At 31.8% G+C, this 9,906-nt stretch overlaps 1 protein-coding gene across 1 annotated transcript; it reads right to left on the reverse strand.

Moving 5' to 3' along the window:
• Positions 1-2,706: 2,706 nt before the first annotated feature.
• On the reverse strand, positions 2,707-7,669 carry LOC104238296 (laccase-14-like). Its single transcript, XM_009792622.2, has 6 exons — positions 7,483-7,669; positions 6,000-6,151; positions 5,647-5,891; positions 5,419-5,547; positions 3,879-4,826; positions 2,707-3,034 (listed from the first exon to the last, which is right to left on the reverse strand). The coding sequence occupies exons 1-6, from the start codon at positions 7,600-7,602 to the stop codon at positions 2,904-2,906; spliced, it is 1,725 nt and encodes a 574-aa protein (XP_009790924.1). The 5' UTR covers positions 7,603-7,669; the 3' UTR covers positions 2,707-2,903.
• Positions 7,670-9,906: the final 2,237 nt, after the last annotated feature.

Here is a 9,906-nt window from a genome sequence, read left to right on the forward strand (position 1 = left end):
TGTGATACGTAAAAGAGAGAAAACAATTTGGTGTTTAGAAGGAAAAATATCTAGGGAAGATAAAAAAGTTAGTACCAAAATTTACTTTTATCTTTTGTCTGTTGGTTTTATCCGATTGCACATTTCGGGTTACGTGCAAAACTTTGGGCTAATACTTTTTTTCAACGGAAAAATGCCAAATATATCTCTCTACTTTTGTTTATTGTTCAATCTCATCCCCATTATACTTTCCGTTCATATATACCCCTACCGTCCAACAAAGTTCTATATTTATCCCTATTTTAAGGGACATGACATGTGACACCGTCTGATTGAAAGAACCAATCCTAAAACAAAACAAAAAAACCAAAACATGCTTAAAATATAACCATCTGACCCGGTTCCCCTTTTAAAAAAATTTCCTAAAATTAAAACTCATTTCTTCTACCCCCGCCCCCCAAAACAGCTATTATAATGAGCTGCAACCTTAAGAAAACATCAGATCGAAACTGCAATTTCCAATAAGTAAAGTATCAGATTTAGTGAGTAAATAAGGATCAAACATGTAATATACTAATCTTCCAATTTTTCAAATAAATTAATACAAATCATGAACTAAAAGATTAAATCAAAATCAGAGGAACCTAGCAAACAGATAGTTAAAGAAGGAAACAATCCAATTAAACAATTAAGTCAAAAACTTTACATAAAATAGACAAACCCCATTCAAGAGAATTAAGAGCAGTAGCAGCCCAGTGAAATTACGATATTTATAGGCTCTAAAATCGGACCATTAGTGGAGGAAGATTAGCCCATTGAGAGTGTGAAAAATTCAAAAACGACATCGTATTATGCGTCCATCGTTTCCTCCACCTCTTTTCCGGCAGTTACCTGGCCGGGAAACGACCACCATCACCGGAAAAGCCACTGATCCTCCATTATTTCTGGTCAATAACCGATCCTGTCTATCCCCACTCTCTCCTCTCCTCCCTTCACAACCCCCAAAACCCACAAGATGAAGGAAACAACTATCACTAGTCATCGGAGAAATCTCAGAGCATAAGTGTCCAACGCGACCCAAATTCTTTAATGTGGTACTTTGGTCGTGGGTTTTAACTTTTAAGTGGGTATGAGTTTTTTAAGTTGTGGGTCAGGTCTTGTGCTTAAAGGATGCCATGTGTCATGTCCGTTAAAATAAGGATAAATATAAAACTTTGTTGGATGGCAGGGGTATATATGAGCTGAAAGTATAACGGGGGATGGGATTGAACAATAAACAAAAGTAGAGGGATATATTTGGCTCTTTTCATTTTTTTTCAATGGCCATACAAGGTAGTTTTCTTTTTAACCTATACTCATTTTTTTAAAAAGTTGTAACTTGTACCCACTTTTAAACAACTTCAGCCCTCTTTCTCCTTCTCCTCCTTCTTTTTTTTCTTCTTCTTCTTTTCTTCTGCTGCTGTTGGTGCTGCTATGAAACTTCAGTTCATAGGTTACAATCTTCACCTGAGCTTGATGATTTAGTTTCAGTCCAAATTTGGAAGTTTATATATAACTATAGATTAGAATTTAAATGTGGGTTTTAACTATATATTAGATTATATTACTTGAAATCATACGAAGTCCATTCATATCTGATGGTTTTATGGGGAAATCCTCACAAACATGTGTTGAGTTTTCAGAGTACTTCACGATTTTGTCCTCATATTCAACTTATGGTAAGATTGTTGACATATCTTGAGAGCATGGGTTGTGCAGCTAAAACGTGCTGAAGTTCAACAAATATAGAACAAAACTTCAGCTACTAGAATGCTTAAGTTCATCAATTACAAATAAAAACTTCAGCCAACACTTGGTTCAGCAATTTGCTACGTCAGGCCCCTCTACTAGAATGCTGAAGTTTGCGTGATTGCCTTTGCTACTTCAGGCCCGTATGCCTGAAGTTATGCGAAAAGTGGGTACATTTGTAATTCTTTTGTAAAAGCGGGTATAAATTAAAACGTGACCCAAAAAGCGGGTATAGATGCAAATACCCTTAAATTATCCAATGATAGAAATCTTTACATAAATCGCCGCTCGAATTCACTATTTATTTTTCTTACCTGGTATAATTTATACTGTAATTATACACGATTATAATAAATTATATATTCTCTAGCTATTTTTAGTTTAAATATTGAGTAAACGACTATTTGGGTTGATCCTTCATTTTTATTTTTTTTGAACTCTCGACATTTCACTGCTCAATCTTATTAACTTAAAATGGGAGATTTTATTCATCTTCTTACTAGCTTACACCCAAGACGTATTTTGATTTAGTGACTTGATTTTACTAATTAGACAATGTTAATAATCAGTGGTGGTTTTTCAAAATTAATTATCACTAAATTAACGTGAACCTTCTTCAAGAAATTCATAAAAGTAACGAGACTTTCATTTATTAATGACTCATTATACATTTAGAGCCAGTTTGGCCAAGCTTTTAGGAGGCCAAAAGTACTTTTTTTTAGCCAAAAAAGTACTTTTTGAAAAATTTAAGGTGTTTGGCCAAAATGAAAAAATACTTCTTAGCAGCAGCATAAACAATTTTGAGGAGAAGCTACAAATTCTAGCTTCTTCCAAAAAGCAGAAGCAGAAAGTTAATTTATTCAAGACAAAAATAACCACCGGTGGTTTCTCAAAATTAATTATCACAAAATTAAAGTGAACCTTCTTCAAGAAAATTCATAAAAGTAACAAGACTTTCATTTATTCATGACCCATTATACATTTAGTAAACATTGTAAAAGCAATATCATAGATAATCCAAAGCTACGTTATACAACAAACTAATAAATTAAATCACTGAACAATTAATGTTTATAGGGACTCGGTAAGGAATCAAAATTAATAATTTGTATATATATATTCTAAGATTAATCGAATCAACAATTGGGCATATCTGGAGGTGGAGGCAGAAGTTTCTGATCCAAGCCTTTTCCATCCTTAACAATGAATGCCATATCCATTCCCCAGCTTATGTGACGCTCGAAATGGCAGTGCATAAACCACACACCTGATCAGCCAATTAAAAGAAAAAAAAAATGTCTAAGTACGGCACCATGTGAAATTGGCAGTAAAGATTTTTTTTTACTTCCCATCCGGTGTTCGGTACTGATATTGGAATCCGATTATACCCCGATTCATACCGCGTAGGACACCATTTGGGAGAAGTTCTCCTTATCAATAATTTGGTTTAGTGTTTAGCAGTACAAATTTGGTTTAACGTCTGTATGTACTGATTATGTGGAAATTATTACATGTAACTCTATTTAAAAAATATTGATTTGTAACAAAAATTGGTAATAATTCTGTTATAATGTATATAGATTAATTTACTGTGATGAAGTAAAAATTTCTTATACTATCAAAGTATCAATGTATATAACTTAATTCTTCCTTTCAATCTCAGCAACTTGAATAATTAAATGGTTTATATCATACATACCATTAAGCAAAACCATTATTTTATGCGTATTCAAATTTTAACAGAGCAACACACCAAAATAGGCATACAGGCACCTTAATAAAATCCTTGCGCATTTGTCAAATTGAGTATAGCTCCTAAATAATTATTCCTCTATTTCATTTTACGTGGCAATCTTTTTATTATTTATTTATTTTAAAAAGAATGACATATTTTTATATTTGAAATATTTAACTTTAAATTCTGATTTTACCTCAGTAACATACTTTTATAGACATATAAATATCATACCATACATGTTTAAGACCACAAAATTCAAAATTTTTTTTCTTTTTTAAACTCCGATACTAATCAAATAGTACCATCTAAATTAAATGGAGTAAAGGGTATATGTATTATGACGACAAATATGTTTAAATAAATGTGATCATACCAGGATTATTGGCTGTGAATCTGATGGCTGCCCAGCCATTTCTTGGAATAGCAATAGTGTTCTGAAGAGGAGGATCAACAACATTATAATTCAAAGGGTCCTTCTCCTTATCAAAATTTCCAAAACCCAAACCAACCACATAAAAACTGTATCCATGCAAATGAATGGGATGATCAACTCCACCCAATAAATTAGTCCCCTGCAAAACAATCTCCACCGTTGATCCATATTCAAGAACATGCACTTCTGTTCTCCTATCAACTCTTTGAAATTCCACAGGTAATGAATCCCCTGTGTAGTTGAATTTCAAAGGTGGAACACTAGGAAAATCATCTCCATAAATCCCATTTATCTGCTTATAATAAGCTTCAAGTATGTCAATTTGAGGCATAACAAAACTTATATTATTCACACTAGCTGCAAATTTATCTCCATTTGGTCCAAGGCACGACTCATTAGCACATGGCAATGTGTTAACCGAAAATGTAAATAACAAATTTTTTGTAACGTTCAATGGCACGTTCATTGGATGTTCCTTATTAGCCAAAAACCGGAATTTCCCCGTGAAACTAACAAATGCATTTGTATCGGTGTGATTAGGGAGATTATTCGGGAAGGATGGTGGTGAAGACGGGGTGTAATTTCCCCGATACTGGAGGATGGCGGTGGTGTTTGTGTCATCGTATCGAATTCCAGGGTTGCTACTGTAAGCTCTTGAAGCCATGTAATAATGGTTGAGGGGTTGATTTGCTTCAAGTAATAAATCAATGGTCTGTCCAGGAGAAATTATGATATAATCTGTTTTGAATGGCTTTAAATAGGCAGCATCTGATCCTACTACAGTGATTTGATGATTTGCTATGGAGAAGAACATTTGATTGTTCATTACAGCGTTCACCATTCGAAGCAAATAAGTCTTGCCATAGTCAACTGTTAGCTTGTATGTACCTGTTAAATTACAAGAAATTGTTCATCAGTAATTCAATATTGGATTTGAAAATGCACAAATGTGTGATAAATTGTGGAAAGGACATCCCTTGTATACTGAAATATTCATTATCCTATTTTACGTGATAGAAAACGGATTTTTCTATAACCACTATATTTAAGAAGTATTTAGGATAATGTAGTTGTTAAGAACAATGCAATAAGTTTGCTAGCTTCTAAGATAAGGATTTAAATATATGTTACTATATTATTAATTTAACATGTTCTAGCAGGTTGTCAGTCTTATTTTTCAACTAGTAAATAGTTCTACTTATTATGAATATATAGTTATTTATAACTATCTTTTTAAGTGACCTGATAGTATAAGACTTAAGAAGAATTAACCTAAATAGTCGCTTACCTAATTGCTTGAACTAAAACTAGTCAACTGATATATAATATGTGTACAATCTATATATACAATGCGTATATATTCTATGTATATTGGCTTGAAAAAGTAAATACTGAATTCAACCAACTATTTGTGTAAAGATTTAGTATAAAAGTTAAATTCATAAATAAAAACAAGAAGGGGAAGGGAAGAGTTTTGGACCATTTCTTGAGCAAGGATATAAATCCCCTGGTTGACCATTTATAAGGTAAGCATCTGAAATATTTACATCTCCTCCACTTGCGAGAAACTCATCAACCACCTCTTGTACATCACTCTTCCACCATTCCCCTGCATTTCACACACCACATATAACAATTCATCAAAATAAAAACAAAAATCATAAAAGAAAGCAGGATAGAATCCATTAATTAGTTTTTGTGAATGTACCTATTATGATGGGGATTTCAGCATCAGGTTTAGGGAAAGGATATTGAGTTTTATTTGCAGGACGGATCACGAGAGCACCATTCACTGTGGCTCGTGACCAATCGCTATGAGCGTGCCACCACAATGTGCCCTCCTCATCTGAAAGCTTAATCTTCTGACTGAATTTTGTTCCCGGTCGGATTGGGCATTGAGTAATAAATTCAGGACCATCTGACCAGGGATATCTTGGTTGTTTCACACCATGCCTGCATATATAATTTAATTATGTTATTTTTTCAATAAACATCAGCCTATACTTGATTGAGATGGTTATATAATTCAATATGTTACAGATTTTTGCGAAAGATACTTGCCAATGGATGGTTATATTTTGGCTTCCCTGGTTATACACATCGACAACGAGCGTATCGCCGGTATTGGCATAAAGAACTGGCCCTGGGAATTTTCCATTGACAGTTAATATGTTCTTTGTGCTGCAAAGTCTAGTGTATGGAGCTTCTTTCACCTGCATATCCGGCCACACATAAAGTCTTTCAGCTTTGAGGCCCGACGAGTTTTGTTACCTAAAGCAAAACTTTACGAGGGGTTTTAATTTTTTTTTAATAGATATTTATTTATTTATTTGAAGTCTATTTTTCTAGCATTTCTTAGATACAAAGTTATTAATAATTTTCTTATAATCAATAACTCCTAATAAATATTTTTTTAATTGACAATATAGCTAATCCATTTAACCTTTTCTGAAACATTGTTGATATTAGGTAAGATTTTATCAATTTTAATTTTGAAAATTTCTTTCCGTTGAAGCGATAGTAACAAGAGTTATTAACATTATTCCATAAGCAATATAGACATTGGAAAAAGAATCAAATCTTTTATTTGACGGAGTGTATCAATCAAATTGTTATCTTCTAATTGTACTATTTTCTTTAATACTTTTAATTTCGAAAATAAATCTAAACCATCAATATCGAATTGATTATTATGCTTTAAGGAACATTCAAGATTAAGGAATATTTTTTCAAATTTCCATCATCTAGTGATCTTAATTTTTATCGCTAAAAAGAAAACCAAAATTATTTTTATATGCTTCGAATTGTTCAAATCTATTTTGAAGTGAAAAAATAGTCTTGTCTACTATGTATAAAGTAATCAACTCTAAAGGACTCTTCGAAAGATTTTGAGATTTTATTATCGATACATCACAACATGTTTCTTACAAAATTCGGGTTCGATATTCATTTCAAGTGCAATTTTCTTGGCGAAATCGTAGCAGTTGCAAATCCTTCTTCACTATACTTATTGTTAAAGAAAAAAATCAATTTTTTTTACTTCATAGAACCTTTTTTTAAACTTATACGTAGCCTATTAGGTGTAACAAAAAATGGGACAACAGTTGCTTTACTTGCTTTATGAAAGAGCAGTCCCTGAAAATCTTACCTTCATAAGCAATATATACTAGGATTTATTTTAAGAATTTAAATTATATGTACGTTGTAAGAAAATTTTACACCACTTTACCTGTTGTAGCAGGTAATGAAATCCTTTTACTTTTAAAAGTTTTTATGGGCACATGAAGTGGCTTCCTCTAGCTTAGAAAAAATGTTAACTCTATAGGAATATAACTATGGGAAAAGAAAAATAGGACAAAAAGTGGCCTTGTCCATGAAATATTATGATATGTGAAGTACTAAATGCAATTTAACATATTAAAATTCTCAGAACTCCACATTTTTTATGTAACCAAGAGTCCTTTCATATATAAAAAGGAAGAGCTGCTAATACTAATTGAAAATGAAAATATCGTAATAAGAAGAATGTTAAGATGAAACTTACGACAAATCGATGACGGTGAACAAAAGCCTGAGTAAGTAAAAGGCCAGAAAAGAAGAGAACTCCTACAAATTGAAGGATGAAAACCTTCATTATAAACCTCATTTTTCCAAGATAAACCATCAATAGTTTCCTTAAAATCACTGTTGTTTTGCTATATATAGAAGTTTCTTATTATTCTTGAATTAAGTTATGGCAAGAAGATCAACGTATTTATAAGGCAAGATTGCAAGAATAAGAATGTCGTAGCAAACATTAACACAACTATCATTACCATTTAACGTATAAAACATATAAACTGCATCTTATTTCTTTGTCTGCTTTGATTTTTCATCCTTTTGAATATGACCACCCTTTGTTAAATTAACTCGATTCTATCAAGAAAGTCATACATTTCTATTCTTAGTTTCTTCTTTTAGTGGCTTAAATTTAGAAAAGTAAACACATAAAAAGTTAAATAGCCAAATAATATTACGACGACAATAGTCATTCTTGATTTGGATGCTCAACTTTTCTTTTACACTTATTTTCTTCCGCTCCCTTTGTTGTTTCGTGGTTTCCCCCCGTTATGATAAGATGTCTAGAAGCAAAAACTGTTTGATCATTACTCAAGGATTTGAACTTTATAGGTTCTAAATTCTAGAATAGTTATATCACATAGTAGAAACTTAGTTTTGAATTTAATTTTTATACATATTTAATGAATTTCTTAAATAATATTTCTATGATCAATAGAAGACATGAAAGTCATTTCGCATGAGTCCCATCAATGCATAACACAAATAAATATGTGCATGTCAGTGTTACATATATAAGCTTAATCACATAAACATGGTTAATGCATATGCATCTTTTACTTTAATCTATTAAGCGGGAAGAAATTAATTTTCCAACTACTTGGACTTTAAATTTTGTTATATCCCCAAGTCAGATCACTAATGACTTGTCAAACAGTGAATTTTCGCATGTTACTCAAAATCCGAATGGTAGGATTTGTATTCAATTCGATGATAAATCTACTATTTATAATAGATATTCGTTTTCTAATCATAGACTCTTACCTGCTATTCGACATATTTCTCCTCGTTACACACTATCACTACTAAAATTAGTGATAAGCCTGTTGAAAGGGTTGGTTTGATACATGTACAATATTCGTCGTTAGTCAACCTGATTTAATATATCGTAATCTTTGCCGTGTCACCAAAATTAAAGATATTAGAGGAAAGTAGCATCCAGTTTCATCTTGTGGACTAAAAGGAGAACTGATTTCTTTTTCTTAATTTACTTTTCCATAATTGGAAAATAAGTTTATACCTATTTGTCAACATGAACGCAGCTATACTGCTGTTAATTTGTAGTTTCGTTAGCTGCCCCATGGTTTAAATGTGAGTTAAGATGTTTCTACATTTTAATTTTCATCAGTCATGCATGCTTGTGGAAAAGATCAATTACTGTGGTAAGTTGTTATGACTGGTCCAATTGTTAAACTTAAAAGTCTCATAGTTTGGCAAAATAAGTTGAAATTCTTTTGTTATTAGATTACTTTGTCAACGTTCCTATCCCGTATTTACAGTTGTATAGCACTCAAAAAAAGTACTACTATACAGTTAGGTGATTTTCCATTTCGGACAACATTATATTATATTTCTTCTCTCATATTTTCCTTCACATCTGGCTTTTGTCTTGAATTATACACCAAATATATGCGGTATTGCTTCTCTCTTCTTTCTCTCTCTTTTTCTTCTTTTCTGTGAGGGTAGAAGGGAGGTCAAGAAACAACGCTAATGTCTCTAATTTTTTGGTGGGAAAGTTTTCTCTAATTTTGGCAAAATGGATAAAAAATAGTTATTCATTTATATTATTCACTAAAAAAATATTGAATAATGAATTTTTTTAAAAATTAGTTAAATATAGATAAGAACCATATTATCCAATTAAAAAATGAATAACTAATGGTTTAACTTTTACATTTGCAAAAACTCAAATTGGGGGTTCCTCATATTTGAGAGGTTAGGAATTTTCCCAAAAGTAATCATGCATATTCAAGAAGCCATAAATAATATGGATATCTATATTATCCATCCGTTAATTCATTTTCTAGCCGTATTAATTATGGATCGGGGTCGGACAATTTATCAATTTTTATATTATTCATTTTTGACCCGATCACATTAGATCCGACTCGTCCTTTTATCACCCCTATCCGTAACCTAATTTAACTGGTTTGTGATGCCAATTGTATAAAGAATAATTATGAGGATTATAGTATAATATGACTGTATTCTCTTTTCTATCTTCTAACAATGTTTGCTTTTCCAACAAAAATGGCTACTAACCTTGAGAGCCGAAACTAGGATTTGAACTTTAGTGATTTTAAATTTTAGGATAGCAATATCTAGTTTTAGTAACTGGGTTTTATATTTA

This window comes from Nicotiana sylvestris, chromosome 10, assembly GCF_000393655.2.
Source record: "Nicotiana sylvestris chromosome 10, ASM39365v2, whole genome shotgun sequence".
In the NCBI taxonomy this organism is placed as follows: domain Eukaryota; kingdom Viridiplantae; phylum Streptophyta; class Magnoliopsida; order Solanales; family Solanaceae; genus Nicotiana; species Nicotiana sylvestris.